This window comes from Malaya genurostris, chromosome 3, assembly GCF_030247185.1.
Source record: "Malaya genurostris strain Urasoe2022 chromosome 3, Malgen_1.1, whole genome shotgun sequence".
Lineage (NCBI taxonomy): Eukaryota > Metazoa > Arthropoda > Insecta > Diptera > Culicidae > Malaya > Malaya genurostris.
Genome location: NC_080572.1, coordinates 198534421 through 198553318, shown reverse-complemented (window position 1 = coordinate 198553318; position 18898 = coordinate 198534421). Strand labels below are relative to the sequence as shown.

The 18898-nt window shown below is 38.1% G+C and overlaps 1 protein-coding gene across 1 annotated transcript; it reads right to left on the bottom strand.

The window, feature by feature from the left end:
* Window positions 1–1290: 1290 nt before the first annotated feature.
* On the bottom strand, window positions 1291–18584 carry LOC131435445 (DDB1- and CUL4-associated factor 8). The gene is made up of 8 exons (XM_058603340.1): window positions 18062–18584; window positions 8717–9083; window positions 8423–8658; window positions 7971–8358; window positions 3654–3980; window positions 3450–3595; window positions 2049–2292; window positions 1291–1990 (listed from the first exon to the last, which is right to left on the bottom strand). Exons 1-8 carry the CDS (start codon window positions 18244–18246, stop codon window positions 1709–1711), a joined length of 2175 nt encoding a protein of 724 aa, XP_058459323.1. The 5' UTR covers window positions 18247–18584; the 3' UTR covers window positions 1291–1708.
* Window positions 18585–18898: the final 314 nt, after the last annotated feature.

Here is an 18898-nt window from a genome sequence, read left to right as displayed (position 1 = left end):
GTACGACTCAGTGAAACGTAACGAATTGTGACAGATCGTGTTAGAACATGTCTTTCCGACAAAGGTAATTAGACTGATTCGTGCGGCGCTCGATGGATCGAATTCAAGCGTCAAGATAGCTGGTACGACATCCGATGCTTTCGTGAAGTTAGATGGATTGAAGCAGGGCGACACGCCGCCATACGAAGGTCCGGCGTGCAAAGAAACGGTACCATCATCAATAAGTCTCACATGCTGCTTGGTTTTGCGGACGACATTATTGGTGTGGATCGTAGAGCTGTGGAAGAGGCTTTTGTGCCCTTCAAGAAAGAAACTGCGAGAATAGGGTTGACGATAAACTCTACCAAGACTAAGTACATGGTGACCGGTAGAGAAAGAAGCAGCCCAAACGATGTAGGCTCCGAGCTGGAGATAGATGGGGTACAATACGAGGTTGTTGACGAGTTCATATAACTTGGAACACTAGTGACATGCGATAATGATATTGGCCGCGAGGTAAAAAGGCGTGTTGCAGCTGCTAATAGGGCTTTCTATGGACTCCGTAATCAGCTGAAGTCTCGTAGCTTGCACACACGCACCAAACTTGCTCTATACAAGTCGGTGATACTACCTGTTGTCCTATACGGCCACGAAGCATGGCCGTTGAAGGAAACAGATGTTCGAGTACTCGACGTTTTTGAGAGAAAAATCCTGCGCTCAATACTCGGCGGCAAAGAAGATAATGGAGAATGGCGCAGACTCATGAACCATGAGCTGTACCAAGTATACAAAGATGCGGACATTGGAAGGCTTATAAAACACGGCAGACTACAGTGGGCTAGACATGTAGCAAGAATACCGGAAGAGAGAATGGCCTACGTATGTAACTAACGTGATGTTCAGCAGAGAACCTGGGAGAGGTCGTCGACTCCGGGGTAGACCTCGCACTCGCTGGCTGTGCGCAATCGAAGAGGATGCACACAAAGCGGGTGTACAGAACGACTTGGAAACGGCGGCTCAAGATAGAGTAATCTCGAAATCTACAATTCGTTCGGTCATGTTCCGAAGACGGCATGTGCACCATTAAAGTAAGTAAGTAGTATCATCAAGAGCTACCTCTGAACCAGCCAACCGTCTCCAGTTCGAGGAATTGCTCTGCAATTGTTTTATCCTGGAGATGTGGGGAAACATGTTTACTACCAAAATCGTTCTGCGTGACAATCCCATGACTCACACTCTCACACGAAGAATATCTTGCTTGTAGTGCAAGTAGCATATGGTATTTCTTTTATAAATAATAAGCGATCATGATTATTTTATTCTATTTTTTCCTGAATGCATTTCATTTAATCAAAATATTTCTGGATTATTGCTGCCAATTCTTGAATAAATACCCGTTACTTTCTATGGGAGTTTAAATAATAATCAGTTAAAATAATAATTACCCGAAGATAAAATAAGAGTTCAACAAGACGGGTTTGATTTTTAGAACTGAAATATATGTAACAATCCGGGCGTTCTAATCATTCCGGAAACTTATCCTGGACCAAAAACGATCTTCAATTGCGATCTCGATATCCAAATGAATCAGTTTTATTCTACAGAGAAAGTTCCTAACTGGCTACTCTCGAATTTTTTTTCGATAAAATCACATAGTTTTGCTTTTTACTTCGTTCAACACGGTCGCCTATTGTGTTATGAATCAGAAGTAAATCAAACGAGAGGTAATTTAAGACGGAAAACACCGCAAGCTCATAGTGTTATCCTCGTCCTCCTCACTAGTTTCAACCTCAGCGGCGCCATCGCCGCCCTCTCCGCTACCATCGCCATCCGCTTGTTCTTCGCTGTCCGAGGAAAAGTGGTGCCGCAACCGACCACCAATCATCCCCTGCCGAAACATGAGAAAATCCAGAATGCGGTCTTCACTAAACAAACGACTCGCCTGGCGAACGTTCAGGTTGCGACGGACACACTTTTTCAATGAATCTAGTGAAAATATAGGCGGCTCTTGCTGTAATTACGGAGTGAAATTAATGTCCATTATTTTCCTCATTAACTTAAATTCTCACCTCAGCTTCAGCACCTTTGGGAACCCATATCTTTATATCGTGATCCAACCCAGAAGTTGCCAGTATGGGAAACTCTGGATGAGGTTCCAAACAGTTCACCACTCCAGCGTCATCTCCCTTCATCCAGTTTACAATGATTTCACTATTTTTGTCCCAGAAGAAAATGTTTCCACAATCGCTGCCACTAACGACGAACTCAGACCGGGGTCCAAAGAAATTGACTCCTTTGATGGTTTTACGATTGCTACGGAAAGTAAGGAATGTTTACTTTAGCACATATGGACATTATTAAATTTTCAGCATTTGATAAAGCTTTAACTTAAATTATAAATCTTTAATTTTGTAGAGCCTATATTCTATGTTTTAATTAGAGTAGCTATTTTATTGCTGACCTTGAGAAGCTAAATAAAATAAGCCATAAGATCTTTCGTTTGAATCTAAGTTTATAAAAATCCGCTCAGACATATCTGAGAAAAATGAGTGACATTAATTTTCACATACACACAGTTTGATTTCTGAATCTTTTTGAAAATGGGTAATTTTCTACCCATTTTCGGTTCGTTACCTCATTTAAAACTGCGCAGTAAACTTCCCAAATATGGACACGTTAATGTTATTTATCCATTTAATGGATTTTCCCTGTTTTGTCGGAAATGGGTCTAATTGTTACGACGGGTTTTCGGAGGTAGCCGTGACCATGTGGTCATTAGTTAAAAACGCCGTAAACGAATAAAAACTATACTATATTAGACGCATAATAACAGTAATAAAAAGAGTGACTTTTCAGTCTGTATAACGCCGGAAACACAAGTGGTATCAGTTACTATCATCGCGTGAAATGTCAGTGATGAGCTAAGTGTTGCCATTCGTTGAGTACGACCATGTTGCCAGAGGATCATTCCATTTGGCCCAACACTAATAATACACATAAATGAATACTTTCTTTTAACATGTTCAGCAATATCTTCAAATAGATCACGAGAGATAAAAAAAAGTTGTGCACAACCGTCTGAAAAGTCCGTATCGACCACCATTTTTTGACGAAACACAAGGGCTACGCATTCATCGATGATAAAATACCCGAGATTCGACCATCTCTAGTATACTGCCAACAAGGCAAACTCCAACTAATGAAACCTTCAAATTATCCGGAATTCAATAAAAATACTACTGACAATTTCAAAATAGCAACTTCGACGAAGCGACAAGCGAAGGTCAATCAAGGACTTTAAGAAAATGCGGAAAATGGAAGAAATGCGTTGATTTCTTTTTACTTTAAATTAGTCTTCAGAAGCTCCCTAATAATTTTCTCTGCCATATGCATTCCTACAGAACTTTGGAATGAGTTCTGGAGAATAGTTCCGTGAAAAATGGTGTACAACCGACTATTGATATACCTACCAGTGACCGCTGTATTTATGTAAGTGTTTTCCATCTTCGTGATTTACGTTGTCGAACAGGAATATATCCTCGTCACTGTAGCTAGCCAGTATTTCAGTTCCAAAATTATTGTACACCGCACAAGTCACCGTGAACCTATGCTTAGACTGAAATGAGTGATGAGTGATTAGGAACAACCAACAATAAACGAAACCATTAACCTACGTTCTTCGTATGAGCTGCAAAATGGTACTTCATCGGTTTCGATGAATTACGACGATCATACACTCGGACGGATTCATCATTGCCGGACACGCAAAACTCGGTGTCCAGTGGGTGTGTCGAAATGCTGTACAACCGCCTCTTTGTATTAGTAACCTTTTTGACTACATTGTCGCGTAAATCGTAGCTTTTCACGAAACCATCCTCACATGCCGTTAGCACTTCGTACTGAGACCAGGTTGGAATAGTAACCTTGTGAATTGGCTGACATTGCTTGAAAAGAACCGCACGCTTAGCGTCCCCTGCTGGTCCCACACGCGTCTGGCGGACCTAAATGAATAGAGTGGATAATACTATGAATAATTTTATAATCTTCATGCATAAAAACACTCTTCGTCATATCTGAAACTCCAGCACCAATTATCACATAAATTCGGGTATTGTCTTCGCCTTTCGTGCAATTCGAGACTAAAAATTAAGTACTATATCGATTTTGATTGGTTCTTTTCGGCAAGCATCAACTGGGAGAAGCGAAAGATATGAAATGAAAAGGCGGATAGATATTCTAGATTGAATCAATAATAAATTTAGAGCGGAAAAGCTAGCCTAGGCAGGCTCTTAGAAGCATGATCAGAAGAAAGAATTGAATTCTATTTTACATTCTACTTGAGGGGGTCGAACACTAAATTCGAGTCCCCAAATATGGGCGCATAAAAAGTGTAGTTCTTCACTACATTGTGCTACTGACACCGTTCTTAATTTATAACTGATTTAATCTAGAATACATATCCGTCTTTTCATTTCATATCTTTCGTTTCTCCCAGTTGATGCTTGCCGAAAAGAACCAATCAAAATCGATATAGTAGACATTATGCAGCAATTAAAACCAGACAACATAAAATTCCTCTAGGGTTGTTCGAACTGCTGATGTAGAACAGTGATTCCTAAACTGGTCCCTACTGCCCACCCGTGGGCGTTAGTTTATTTTTAGTGGACAATGTAAACTCTAGGTGGTAAACAGCTGGACAATAAGTCACAAATAGTGGGCTTTCCCAAATAAATACGAAACCTAGCGACATCAATTCTCGAAGACAATTCTTAATTCACAACCTTCTCCGATCCGCAGAAATTGTTCTCCCCATTGAACTACTCTGGATGTGATAAAACACAACTCAGAAGACTCTCCGGTAAAAAAGAATTTGGCGCAGAATGTGACAGTACACGGTTCAAATATTACTCTCAAGCCGGTGAACTAATGCCGCACACAGGCACTTATCATTCATACCAAACTAATCTCTCTTTGACTCTCCGGATGGGCAATGATATGTTACATTTTGTTGTGTCTCTGTTGTCGTTTATTTTGATTACCCAACGTTTGCTCGATAGGATCTAGAAATGACAATCCATTGTAGTCTTTTTTACAATTTCTCTCTATTTTACATTCGAAACTTAAGTTAACTCCAAATATGCTAAATGTTAATCCACCAATCAAAAATTTGAAAATTATTAAACTTGGTGGGTAGTAGAGAGAACGGGGCATCCGAAGTGGGCATTTGATAAAAAAAAAACATTTTGGGAACCACTGCTTTAGACGAACCTGCTGACCAAAGTGAGTGCGATGGGTAAATTTTTCGTCCTCCACACACACACAGTAAATACGGTTAAAAGCATAATTTCTCAACTCAGATGAAAACATTAACATCACCCACCATACTCCCCAGACATGACCCCTTCCGACTATCATTTGGTTTCAACGATATCTCACGCATTTGGTGAGCACTAGTTATGAAGCTGTGAAAAAAAAGCTTCACGACTGGATCGCTTCAAAAGAAAACAAGTCTTTCAAAGGCCACTGTTTTGAATAAAGTATCTTGAACCGTTAACTTTCAATCAACATGTAATTCCTTTCCAAAATCCCACATTATTAACTGGTACACCTGATAAGTGAAGTTTAATTAAGTTTGGACTCATTTGGAAACAATCATTGAGTTATTGATCAAGTTCAAATATCAAATAACTGTCACTTCCGGTTCCGGAAATAATGATATTATTGACGTGTATTTTTCTCGCAGAATAATATTCTGTCTAAGATAAAAGGTAAAGGGATGTAATGTAACCGTCGCACTTTTTTTTCTGTCCACTACCTTTTCTCGACCGTTAGGCCTATGATGACACAACATTTTCTCGGCCGTTAGGCCTAACCGATTTAAACAAGCTTAGGTTCGATTGAAGGCTACAGTTCGGCGCAATATAAAAAAGTGTTTCGCCAATAGCGTTTTTTCTACGTCTGCTTAGCGGCTCAAATCTCAAATATCTAAATTTTTGCACTAAACAGTTCAATTTAAACTACTCTGCACTGACGAGTTGAAGACGAAACGTAAGGCTACTATTGGTTCATTGATCAAGTTCGAAGATCGAATGGCTGTCACTTTCGATTCCGAATATATAACAATACAATCGACATAAATAGCAAACCACACTTTTTTGTTTTCTATCGGCGCAAATGAATTGTAAGAGAGGATCGAGAAAAGATTTTTTATCTGCTCAAAGCGTATATTGCTTGGAATTTTATATTGCAAACAAACCAGATTTTCATGTCCAGCTAATAATGCAGGATTTTTTTAATGGAAATACATACTAATTGTAAGCCATAGCTCCATGATCATTTATTTTAAGTTCGCATTTTTCATTATTCATTCAACAACTCGCGAAAGAAGTGTTCATCTTTCGAAACGATACTGCCGTGAAACCATTGATTATATTACTTTTGTGAAATTTGACCATTAAGCCTCAACAGATTTCGCAGCCGATTGTTAGCGTACAAAACCATTGCTTGGCTAGTGCGATGATTCTACTGGTACTTAAAACCCTTCCAACTCAGTTCGCTTTTTCATCTTATCCAAGTCAGTCGATAAAACAAAACCGCTTACGTTCGGGACGGAAGAAACCAAGTACAGTATTGTGTAGTGAACAATAGAATGACCTCGAAATGAGTGAAACGAACAATTATTGTTGACTTAAGGCAGTGCAAAACTCGACCTTCAATACGAGAACTTGAAGGTTTGCTTAAGAAGCAAATGCATCTTGACATTAAACGTGTGCATTTACTTCAATGCAATAAGACAAATAATGTTGTTTACATCCAGTTTTATAAAGAGTTGGATGCATTTCAATACGCAAAAGGCAATAACAATGTGCACTGTGTGGAGCACGAAAACATTAAGTGCAACATTCCAGTATATATGGAAGATAGTGCTATAGAAGTGCGTTTGCATGATCTTCCCTCAAGCGTCATCGATCCTTATATTCGCAAAACTATGTCCCAATACGGAGAGATTCTCTCTATCGAAAAAGAAAAGTGGAAGAACTTTTTCCTCGGTATTCCAAGTGGCGTACGTTTGTTACGCATGCGCTTGAAGAGGCCTATACCTTCTCATGTGACTTTCGGTCAGGATACAAGAATCCCGTGCAAATCACTTGTTACCTATGACAATCAGATGGCCACATGTCAATATTGCCAAAAAGCTGTTCACTACGGCAAGCCATGTGATAAACTGGACAAGGAGACAACAACTCCAAAGGACAACGGTGCTTCCTTCACACCAACCCCAAGCAATCCCAGTCCACCTGTGACAGCCACCAACAACAATGAAGCATCCCCCTCAACGAAACCATCAGTATCTCCTATAGAATAAAGTACACCAGCTGCAGTCAACAACTTACCCTCCAACCAACCAGCAACTGCAACCAATGTACAACAAGGTGTATCTACAGCAACTAGCAACGAAAAGAAGACGGAAATCGACAACAATACCATCGATGCGGCAATGGATGACGAGACGAACCACGAACGAAGTGCCCCTCAATCCTCGCAGGAGGAAAATGGAAGCTCTTCTCTCCTAGAAAAAGGGTGACAACGAGATCCAATACAAATAAAAATATTTAAAAAATTGGCTCAATCAGCCACGTAAAGCTTGTACGCAAATAGGCCTGAATAAAAATATCTTTTAAATAAAAAAGCCCTTCCAACTCAGGCCTCAAATGATATAAAAGAACTACTCATAAAAATGCGACGAGTTAAATTAAAGGTAATTAAATTTGTACCAGGACTGCGGCGAACGAACCACACGTGGTTAAAGCTGCTAATAAACGACAACAACAAAATTGTTTCAAAGCCTCCGGACTGATGCTTCATAACTTTCATGAATTATGAGCAGGAAATGAAATGCTCATAAACATACCTGCACGATACAGGACGATAGGATCAAGTCTTCTCATTCTTCTCCACGTTTTGTTACCTATATCGATTATCCAACTTACCTGACCATCTCTTCCGGTGGAAATGATCTCAATTTCGTTGTGATACCCACTGGCTTCAACAAATTTCGTCTGGAACACGTTCATTTTATGTCCACTAGCGATCGAATGCACCAGTTTGTTGGTTTGCCAATTCCACAAATTAATTTTCAGATCATCTGATCCACTGGCCAGCAGCATACCGGAAGAATTGAAGTTTACACTATTTACACAGCCGCCGTGTTTGTTGAGACGATGCAGCATAGTTAGCCGTTCTACGACATGTTTTGACCCATAGGCACGAGACTGAAACTGGTTAGAATTGTACCGCATGCCTCCGAGGGATGCTTTTGTGCGATACGAAAGACCTTGTGATCGCAGTTGTATTTCCCGAAAATAGTTCCAGGTATTCCTGAAAACAGTATCGGAAATGACTTAAGTGAAATTCTGTCAAATTCAATCGACCTGACACTAACCTGACATTGGCAGTTTGCATAAAAGGTAGAGTTAGTACATCCACCTGTTCGTTAGCATTATTATCCGAGCCATTTTCACTGCTATCGTTATCATCGTCATCGTCGTCTACTGAAACTCCAATTGATGAGTCCGAATCATCGGAATCCACTGAAGATGTATCCGAGCTACTGTCACTATTAAAATCGTGATCTTCGTTGTTTTCGTCTCCACCCTCATCATCACTTGCAGCACCACGCTGCAAGTTTGCAAAGAAATATGTTCAATCAGCACCTGTTCGACACTGCTGAATTTACCTCGTTGTTGATTTCCAGATCATTATCGGCATTGCCCGTGTGTTCGGATTCAGAAGAATCAGATCGAAGACGGTAGTTGCGTCCACGGAATCGGTTTCTGCTTCTTGGTCCACTGTCATTAGGTTCTCCTATTTCGACATCAGCACTTTCTTGGACCACTGGTTCCGTGGGGAGCTCTACGTTGCCTTCCGAGAAGTTATTTGGTTCCGTTATCTCGGATGCTGTGCAGGTGCTAGCGTCGACATCAGAAACAGTGGCCGGAGTAGCCTCGAATTCATCATGCCCCAGCAGTTCAGCAGCTTCGAGTTTTTCTGGCAAAGTTGGCTCTTCTGATATGTCCGGCGTTTTAGTCCGCATTTTGATAACCCTAAAATGATAACATATTTTATCTATTGTTAAACGGATCATTTAGGACTTCATTTTTATTTAATTTGCTTATATTGCATTATTTTATATTATGAAAGTAGTATAAAAACTGCACTCGAAAAAAAATGCATTTAAAGTTTGATTTATTTTAAACTCTCAAGAAATAGATAATCACATATTTGAAAGTTTTGCGAATTTGATTTATTCAACATTCTCTACTAGGCTAAATGCCTACACTGAAAATAGTTTGGACGCTAGCATCATGTGCAAAGCATTTGAACTATCACTACTTTTTCTTTTATTTAAAAGATATTTTTATTCAGGCCTATTTGCCTACAAGCTTTACGTGGCCGAATTAGCCGATTTTTTAAATAAAGAATTTTTTGAAGTGGATCTCGTTGTCACTCTTTTTCTAGGAGGAGAAGAGCTTCCATTTCCCTCCTGCGAGGGTTAAGGGGCACTTTGTTCGTGGCTAGTCTCGTCATCCATTGCCGCATCGGTGTTTTGTTGTTGATTTCCGTCTTCTTTTCGTTTTCCTTGTTGTTCGCAGTCTTGAGCTCGTTGCTAGTTGCTGACACAAAACTGACATTTAACCAGCTGATTTTTATAGGTAATCAGCGTTTTACACGGATGTGTCCCACCTTGACCACAAATGATGTAACATGGAATTGCCTTACGTAGTTGCATACGTACCACTCGCACGCCATTCCGGATGCCGGGGAAAAAATCCGTCATACTTCTCTTTCGATGGAAAGAACTTCACCGTACTGCGACATGTTTTCCCTAAAGAACTGATCGCTGGTCTGCGGAGGAGGTCATGCACGCGTACTTCTATGGCATTGTCCAACATGTGGACAGGGATTTTGTATTTAACGTTGTCACACTCAACGCTGTGCACCTCGTTGTTAATCGAAGCGAATGCAATTGCATCGCTTTCACATTTGAACAAAATGTACACACAGTTACACGCCTTGTTGAATTGAATCTCACCTACATTATTGCGTCTAGATGCATTCGATCTTTAAGTAAGATTTCAATTTCATTTGCTGCTGGTCTCCCAAGTAACAATTTTTGTTACGCTAGCTTGTTTGTGACTAGTTTGCAACCAGATATTTGAGTGATTGTTACTAACATCTAACCACTTGCATGACTCAAAAAGCGCAGTTTCTACTAGTTGTTAATTCAGCTAAAAATAAGTTGTCGTTACGTTGTAATGCCATACTAGAATAACTTATCTTTTCATAACTTGAAAATAACTTGTTTCCAAGTAAACTAGTTGAAACTTAGTCACCATCGACATTATAAACATTGAATGAATCCAGAATACTTTTCTATCTTCAATAAAAAAGCAGGAGAGTGCTTTAAATCACAAACTTACAAGGTACAAATTTCACAACGATTTTAAAACTGTCGAGCGGAATTCAATTTTACTTAACTGTTTTTCATGCGCCTTCAATCAGAATCTGTTTATAAAGATATGAAAAATAAACAACAAAATAACGCTATGTTCAGAATGCTCAAATTAGAGTGATTTCTTATCATTTTAAATTCATATATCATGAGAGTTATAATATTATCACAATCGATGCTCAATCCCTATATTATTTTCTTCGTATTTATGACAGTGCATAGAACAAAAATGATTATTCTGCCTTTCACTATTTTCGGCAAAAAGTAGTTTGGAAAAAAGTAATCTCCTGGTTTTATTTACGTTTCATACACTTCTTGAGACTCCATATTGTATTCGCCATATTCAAGCCAACAAAGGTTGTTTTGTTTGCATTTTCGTTATCATAACGTTGGGAAAACCTACCGATAACTATCTGAATCAATGAAGAATTTTATGTTATAATCTCATAATATCTAAGTTATTACTACATCAATTCACATAGTAACGATTTACATATACGCTTACGTATTTATAATGGTTTCGCAACCTTTTTTCAACTTGTAGCTAAAACTAAAACTGTGATTAAAGATATGTTAGAATCAAGTAACGATAACTTACTAATGATAGCTAGTTCAATGTTTATGTTATAAAGAAACACTGCCGTCACCTTGTTTTAACCATAACATAAAAAAACATGTTCGTGTTCTTGTTGCAACATAGTTGGGCTAAGTGGTATCAGAACTAGTTACGGGTTGCCAATATTGGAGTCTAATAAACATATTTTCAACTAGTAGCTAGTAATAAAGTTGCGATTAAAGATATGTTTGGATTAAGTTACGATAGCTTATAATTTATTATTAATTCAATATGACAAAAAGATGTGGTGATTTGAAACCTAAATAACTATTTCGTAACTGGTTAGGTTATGAAGAAACATTGCTGTCACCTTGTTTTAGCCAGTATAACATAAAAAACATATTCGTGCTCTTGTTGCAACATAGTTTGGACTTAGTCGCATCAGAACTAGTTGCGGATTGCTACTTGGGCTAACATTGCAACGCTTGAAATCTATACAAATTGAATTTGGTCTTGTAGGGCAAGTTTCAGGCTTTGTTATATCTTATTTGACCATTCCGTACACTCTATTGTTCACTGTACTGTATTGTCTTTGTTTCTGCTGTTTCGACCGCAAACGATTTTCAACTGTGTCGGGTGAGATGCGAGAACGAACTGAGTATCACTACTTGTAGAACACTTGAAAGTCATAGAAACATACACTTAACTCATAAAATGAGTGTAAAACATGTTGATATTTAGTGGAAATCATGTTACATTTATCTGAAAAACACATCAAAGCTAAGTGAAAAATAATCTTATCTTAGTGAGTTTGCACATGAAATCTTGAAACAAATCGCTTTGGTTATGTATTGAAATGAAAAAGCACATTAAATTGAAGTGCTAACATATTTACATATAAATCGATCGTACAAATTTTTATCAGTGTATACCTTGGACTTAACGCCACAAATCAAATCCTGCGCAACACTTGCGCCATTTTTCTTACACACTTTCAACCACTCTTTCTTCGAATACTACTGTCGTTTTATGAAGATCTTCTCTGTTTTCCGCAGCACTCCATTGCCGAATTCGCGTTAGATCCCGCCAAAACAGAATGTCACCTTCATGAGACCGAAACAAGGGCGACAGGTGTTTCTGGATGCATTCTTCTTTATAAAGGGACCGTACACGATCATTAAAATTGTCATTACTAAAAAATATCATTTTAATGAACGTGTATGGTGCAGTAATAACGAGTTTTCTATGCAAATTTGAAATATCATTACTTAGTCATCATTAAAAAAATAATTCTCGTGTAAGGGCCGCTATACACTATTTTTTTATGCATGGGACACAGACCGTTTTATGCATAAATGTCCTTCTGTATAGGAAATCCCATAGAACATGAGACAATTATGCGTAGAACGACAGTACATACCGCATAAAAAGCCTGCTCTAATCCACCTAGTGGTGTAATGATGAGTTTCTCATATCAATCAATACTGCGGTATTCTTCAAAATATTTTTTTTTCGATTACTTTAAGCATAACCGGAATCGGTTTGTTTAGTCTACTGATAATGACTATAATGAAATATCGATAATACACCTTTGCTGTTCCAATATTGCAACAAATGAAATTATTGAAATTTGCACTGAATGGAACTGATATGCGGGTACTTTGCATATGGGACAGACATGTGTTCAAATTTTTTTCACGTTTTACTGAACAAACCCTCAACTTTTATTGCAATTTCGTAGAGTATATTGAGGATAGATTGCATTCCTCAAGTTAACTCAATATTGGCGAAAATCGATATGGGACTGATATACGAATATGGGCAGTTTAGGACTTGAAAAATTTTGAGATTTACGAAATCGAAATTTATTTTTGTGATGCAAGATGTTGCAAATGTAGAAATGCATGAAACGTCGAGATCTAGTGTTATCCCGAAAAAAAATCGAAAAAAAAATTTTCAAATTCCAGATTTACAAATTTATTTTAGAGATAACACTAGGCGTTTTGTGCATTTCTAAGACGAAACAAGAAATCCGCAAAACTTTGAAAATTAGTGTAAAAAGTTCTGTATAACCTTACAACTCCATATTAGAAAAACGCACAACTTTGAAAATTCACAAAAAGCCGCATAATTTTGAAAAATCGCATTAAAAATAACTGCATGACTTTGAAAATTCGCATAAAAAAAACTTGAGTTTATAGTTCACCGTTGATGCTACCGGTCGTTATGTACGGCTTAGCTTATTTGCCGAACCCACAAATCACCTAACAAATACATCCCTTCTATATCGATTTTGATTGGTTCTTTTCGGCTAGCATTAACTGAGAGAGACGAAAGATATGTAAATGGATTTAAAATAGCCCCACAAAAAAGTCTGATGGCGTCAGATCGATTGTTAGTCGAGCTGTATGGCATGTTGCACCGTCCTGTTGAAACCAGTAACCATTCAAACAATTTTCACGAACAATGGGCACCACAAAATCATTTATAATGGCTCAATAACAATTTACGTTACTCCATCATCGTTTCGGAAAAAAAATATGGACCAATCACAAACACCACACACACTGTAACTTTTTCGTCGAATAGAGGCTGTACCTTGATTAACTGAGGGTTTTCAGTGGCATAGAACCGACAATTTCGCTTATAACCGCATCCATTTAACGTTAAGTGTGCCTGAATATAAAACTGAACAAACGTTCGTTTGGTGTGTGCTGTCCATTGGTAAAATTATCTTGGAATGATTATTATTATTATTAATATCATTTATTTTACCCCGGCTTTAACCTTTTGGTCGTTCACCGGGGGGATCTTGGAATGATGCTTCCAACGCGGTAGCTTCTCCTTTCAGCACTACTCCGCAACATCAGGGAGGACTTATCGACGATAAGCTTCAGGCCGAAGATCTGCTTGGATTTGTTCACTTTATGTACATTTCGTCGTTCATTACGATGCATACCGGTTACAATAAACACTTGCAGTACAGCTTCTAGGTGCGGGATTTAGCCACCGTATTCATTATACCGGTTTGGTTAGACGCATTCCTTATCTGGTAGACATGAAATCCGGCCCGATCCATTGTCTATTGGACGAAGCAGACGGTGGAAGAGACCTTCTAGGACACATCCGGATACGAATAGTTCGTATTGAGTTTGAAGTACGCTCACGAAATTGCTTTTCTTCGCTTGTGTTCCGCTGCTAGCTTGCCTCTGCCGATTTTATCATACGGGACAGGGTCGTTCTATCGATTTAGTCGATTCCCGATCCACCTATGAGACTGGTCTGGATTTTCCTCGACACCGAGCCCATAATTTTGTCGTGAATACTGACTTACTTTACTATGGCACACCTTTCCAAAATTTACCATCTAAAGCTATGTCCATTTAGAATGCGGAATAATAAAATCATCTGTATCTCCGCAACGAATTGACGAAAAAATAAGGTTAATACATAACATTTATGACCAAAATCTCTCGATGTGCCGAAACTACGACTAGTTGGGTGGATTTATGTTTTTATTGATGAAATCTACGTTATAACGGTACCATTGGATGACTTCCCGGTTGTAAGGCAACTTGCTAAATCTTGTCAAAACTTCGCGGGTCCTTTAAGGGCTTTAATGAAAGGTAATACGTGCGGCATTCTTCCTTGTACACCTAAGAATTCATCGTCTTATTCGTCACGCACACATTGTTCTTTGCTCCGCAGCTGCATATCCCTTGCCAAATCATCAGTTTATTTGGCATATTTGTTCATAAAAACTAACTTAACCTTCGCAAGAACATCTCTTCCTGCCGTAGTCGTGTAGAATTTTCGGCCTCGAAGCTGTCTGAAATTAATTTTGACGTAGGTTTCATCGTAAATGAGCAGGCATCCTTGATACTTCGTCAAAACCTGCTGGTAAAATTTCCGAGCTCGAATTATTGGGACAATTTTTTTGCGTTCTGTTTGGTTGCTCGCTGGCTCGATACGAATGATATTCTGCTCGAACGATCGAAAAGTACTGCGAGCAACAGCGTATTTTCGAGCGATTTCATTATCTGATACACCAGGGTTTGCTCTAACGGTTCTCAACACCTTCTGGTTTAGCTTGCGGTCAAATGTCCCACTACGACGCTTATCTTGAGGCACTGAAACATTTGAGCACATCATACATCGGTTGATTTATCGATTTTCAACGTTTTTGCAATTTTTATTGCGAACCACGTTGGATTATCAAAGTGGGTGTACAGAATTTTTGTCGTGAATACGACTGTACCTACTTTACTATGAGGCGCCTTTTCAAAATTTACCCTGTACAAGAATGGGTAGAACTTAATCGTTAATATCTTTGGCTGTACTTAACCCAAATTATTTTTTTCTCCATGCGGTCAAAATATGATCAGCAATTTATGATAAAATTTTCAGTATTATGAAAAAAGCCCTAATGACTCAATTTTACAGATTTCTAAAATGTTTGTTATCCACGAATATCAAAGAGAAAAACTCACAACTTTTGTTTGTATTTCTCGTGCTAGGACGACGGCTTCGGTACAGTGGGCGGCATTGCATTCTCGCTTTACCTACTAGGTATATAATATAAAAATTGTCAAGTTTCACTCATTCATGAGCAATTAACTTTGATGTATCAGTAAATTAATGATAAAAGAACTTTTTGATATTTTCTTCCATTGAAATTACTCCAATTCGTACCGTGTGTACTCCTGCAGGTGAACAATTTTTTCTACTCTGTTTTGTCCTGTCTCATTAATTTATGTGTTAGAATAAACTTTGTACAATTGACACGATCTATCAACTTATGAGAACGATTTTAGGCATTTAGAAGTGTGAAGAATCGTGTTAATTTTATTCGTATTCACGTCATCCAGTTATGTCTCTGTCATTACCCACCCACTTTTCTTCTTCTTTCGGCTTCCATATGGAATAACTTTTGACTCACTGCACGAAACACCATAAAATTTATACCACAGATAGCGGGCGCATAGGTAAACATATTGCTGTAAAAAAACTCTTGCAGCGGTCACTTTCCGTGCCGAAAAAGGCATCGAAGCAATAGTAGTCATTACTCCGTCAACATTTTTCACGCGTATCGTAAAAATTCTAAGTACTCGCATGCGAAATTGTTGAATTGTATCAAATCAACTGTCCCACCTGCAAGGAAATTTACAACGTCGGTGGCCTATCCTCAAACAACTGTTCTGTCGTTTAGAGTCGCAGACTCATTTGCTTAGCTCTTCGGCGCTAACCGTGAAACAATCCTCATCGGTTACTAATCGGTCTCAATACAGTACAAGTTCGACGAGATATTGCGCGTTCTTTTTTAATAGCAGATGTTTTGAATGATAATATTGACTGCCCCGATTTGATCTGCCAAAATCATATCAACGTCCGTTCTCGTGCTGTTCGCAACAGTGCATTTCTTTGACTTCCTTTACGACGAAGTAACTACGGTGCAAACAATGCTCTGATTGGGTTGCAGAGATCAATCAATCGCATATCATTAGAATTTGACTTCAATCTACCACGCAGTATGATGCTTCATTTTTTTTGTATATTTCTAAAAATTATCACTAGGACCATGTTGATTATACCTAAATAATTAAATGATTAAATTAATGAACACAATTGTTCTGTTCTATATTGGCTGGATTTGGCATCTTACCTTTAAGGAAAAAAACTTTTGATAACAATTTCGGTTCTCGATTATGGGCTTTTCCCACTCTGTTTGTCCATTTGAATTCTAACAAAGGGTATACGTAATTAAATTGCGTCAATTTCACCAAGAATGTATTTCCTGATTTATATGGGAGCGACCATTTATCAATCATTATCATCTCATATAGCAGTAACAAATGCGTCAACATTCCATGTGACTTGACAAAAAATATTAATTGAATGAAACACAAACTCGAAGGAAGAGCTCACTCCGTTCGGAGAGTAATACTTCCTGTTAGAATACCTCATAACCCTAGATGGGTCTTTCTAGAGAAACTACAATAAGAACTCTTTGGAATATATTTTTTTATATCGTTTATTTATACCCGGCTTTAACCAAGTTGCGGTCGTTCGCCGTTCTTTGGAATACCCCCGACGATTGAGCGATTGGCGTGGGCGATAAGAGCGAAGAATACTCGAACCGATGGATATTTGACTTGGTCAGAAAACTTTGCCCAGATTCTGATCCTACGCAGAGTCTTCTCTAAATAATGATCCTACTTATAACTTCTTTTCAATGGAAGATTTTTCAATAACACTAATGCTTCTGGATAGGAATGGTTGTTATCCTGCATTCGAAAATGATTCGAAAAAATATACTTCAGTCTTGACATTTGGATCGAGGCGAACGGTTTTTTTTATCAAATATTCAGTCTGGCTTCCGTTAAAATAATTAGACGAATTGAATTTTGACGCATTGGCAGAGTGAGCAGCAGTTTTGAGAATCCTTAAAAGTTTGAATTTTGCTCGCGAGTACACCTTACTACTAAATAAACAGAACAATCACTACCGATAGAGAGAAGTATAATCACCAGATACATTAAACGATGGGTAAGGAAAGATCGGATAAAAATTGTTATATTGGTTTGAAAAGATAAAAAAAAAAGATAACCGACTCTTGCGTATTGAGAACAGACATCAAGGGGATTGATTTATTTTTAATTTATATTTTTTTAGTCAAATAACTCACATATCCTGCAAAATAATTGACCCTACATAGAAATGTAGTTCCAGAAAATCCATTAAATTATTACATGTTTTTTTTGTAACTACTTAAAGTTTCGAATAAAAAAAAACTATGTATTTTAAAATTATCGAGAACATGCTTTTAGGTGATACCATCGCATAATATCAACGTGATTCAAGTTTCTGCAGTAGCCTTATGTTAACGACCAGCATATTGATCATACATTTTTATACAGCCCTTTGATGCCTTTGTTCGAAAGTCTCAACTTATAACTTCTACTTATTCGATTACGGACACAATAAACACATAAACCAGATAAACAGATTCTTACTTATCTTTATTTTCATCGTTCATCGGGTTTGATGACGACGGCAAAAGTTGTTCCTCATTGGTGCCTCTTTCTATAAATACTGGAACCGTATTTGAGGACGCCTCAGCTGGTACATGGTCCGCCGTTAGTTTAGTCTTTTTCGCATACGGGAGGCTACCATCTTCAGTTCCCCGGTCATCGTCCATTATCCAGATATCAGTGCCTTTTACGGCAGTTCTTTCGATGGTTTGGTTAGTTCTTAATGAACACAGCTCTTTTTTCAATCATAACCAGAACCGAAAATATTCAATTTTCAAATAGCCTATGACGGAAAAGGTGAGATTCTGGAAGAGATTGTTATGGCCCTATGACGCAATAAATCGACACGCAGAAGGACAGAAAAAAAACTTATTAAATGGAATCGTGTCTTCAATTTTCGTTTTCAAATTTGATGCCCAATGGGAAACAAAACTTTTCGACAATTTAATCCTGTTCAAAACACGGCACAGCAAAATAAAAACTCACATACGACTTTCTTCTCTCACCAACTCTGCTCATATACAATAAATATCGACAGTACTATCTCTTTCGCTCTATTGAAAGTTATACACGCGAGAACGAGAAACAAATAAAAATAAAGAAAGTATTTGAGAAGCCGGAGCAATATATTTTAAGTGGAAAGAGCAGAAAGAATAGATAAGACCGTTTTCGAAAAGTCGTTCCACTTCGTTCTGGAACGAAATGCATCATTTTGCTCTGGTCCACGATGACATACTAATAGGTGAGAACATTGTCCTACATGCAGAAAAAATTGTTAAAATGAATAAATTTCGCATTATTACAATGGATTTTGCTGTT

What these genes read in the sequence shown, in the direction of transcription:
- LOC131435445 (XM_058603340.1), bottom strand. Translation starts at nt 18,246, where the DNA reads ATGGACGATGACCGGGGAACTGAAGATGGTAGCCTCCCGTATGCGAAA. An exon ending in CCACCGGAAGAGATGGTCAG is followed by an intron (nt 3,981 to 7,970) that starts GTAAGTTGGATA and finishes CTATTCATTTAG; the next exon opens with GTCCGCCAGACGCGTGTGGG. An exon ending in TTGCAGCTCATACGAAGAAC is followed by an intron (nt 3,596 to 3,653) that starts GTAGGTTAATGG and finishes CACTCATTTCAG; the next exon opens with TCTAAGCATAGGTTCACGGT.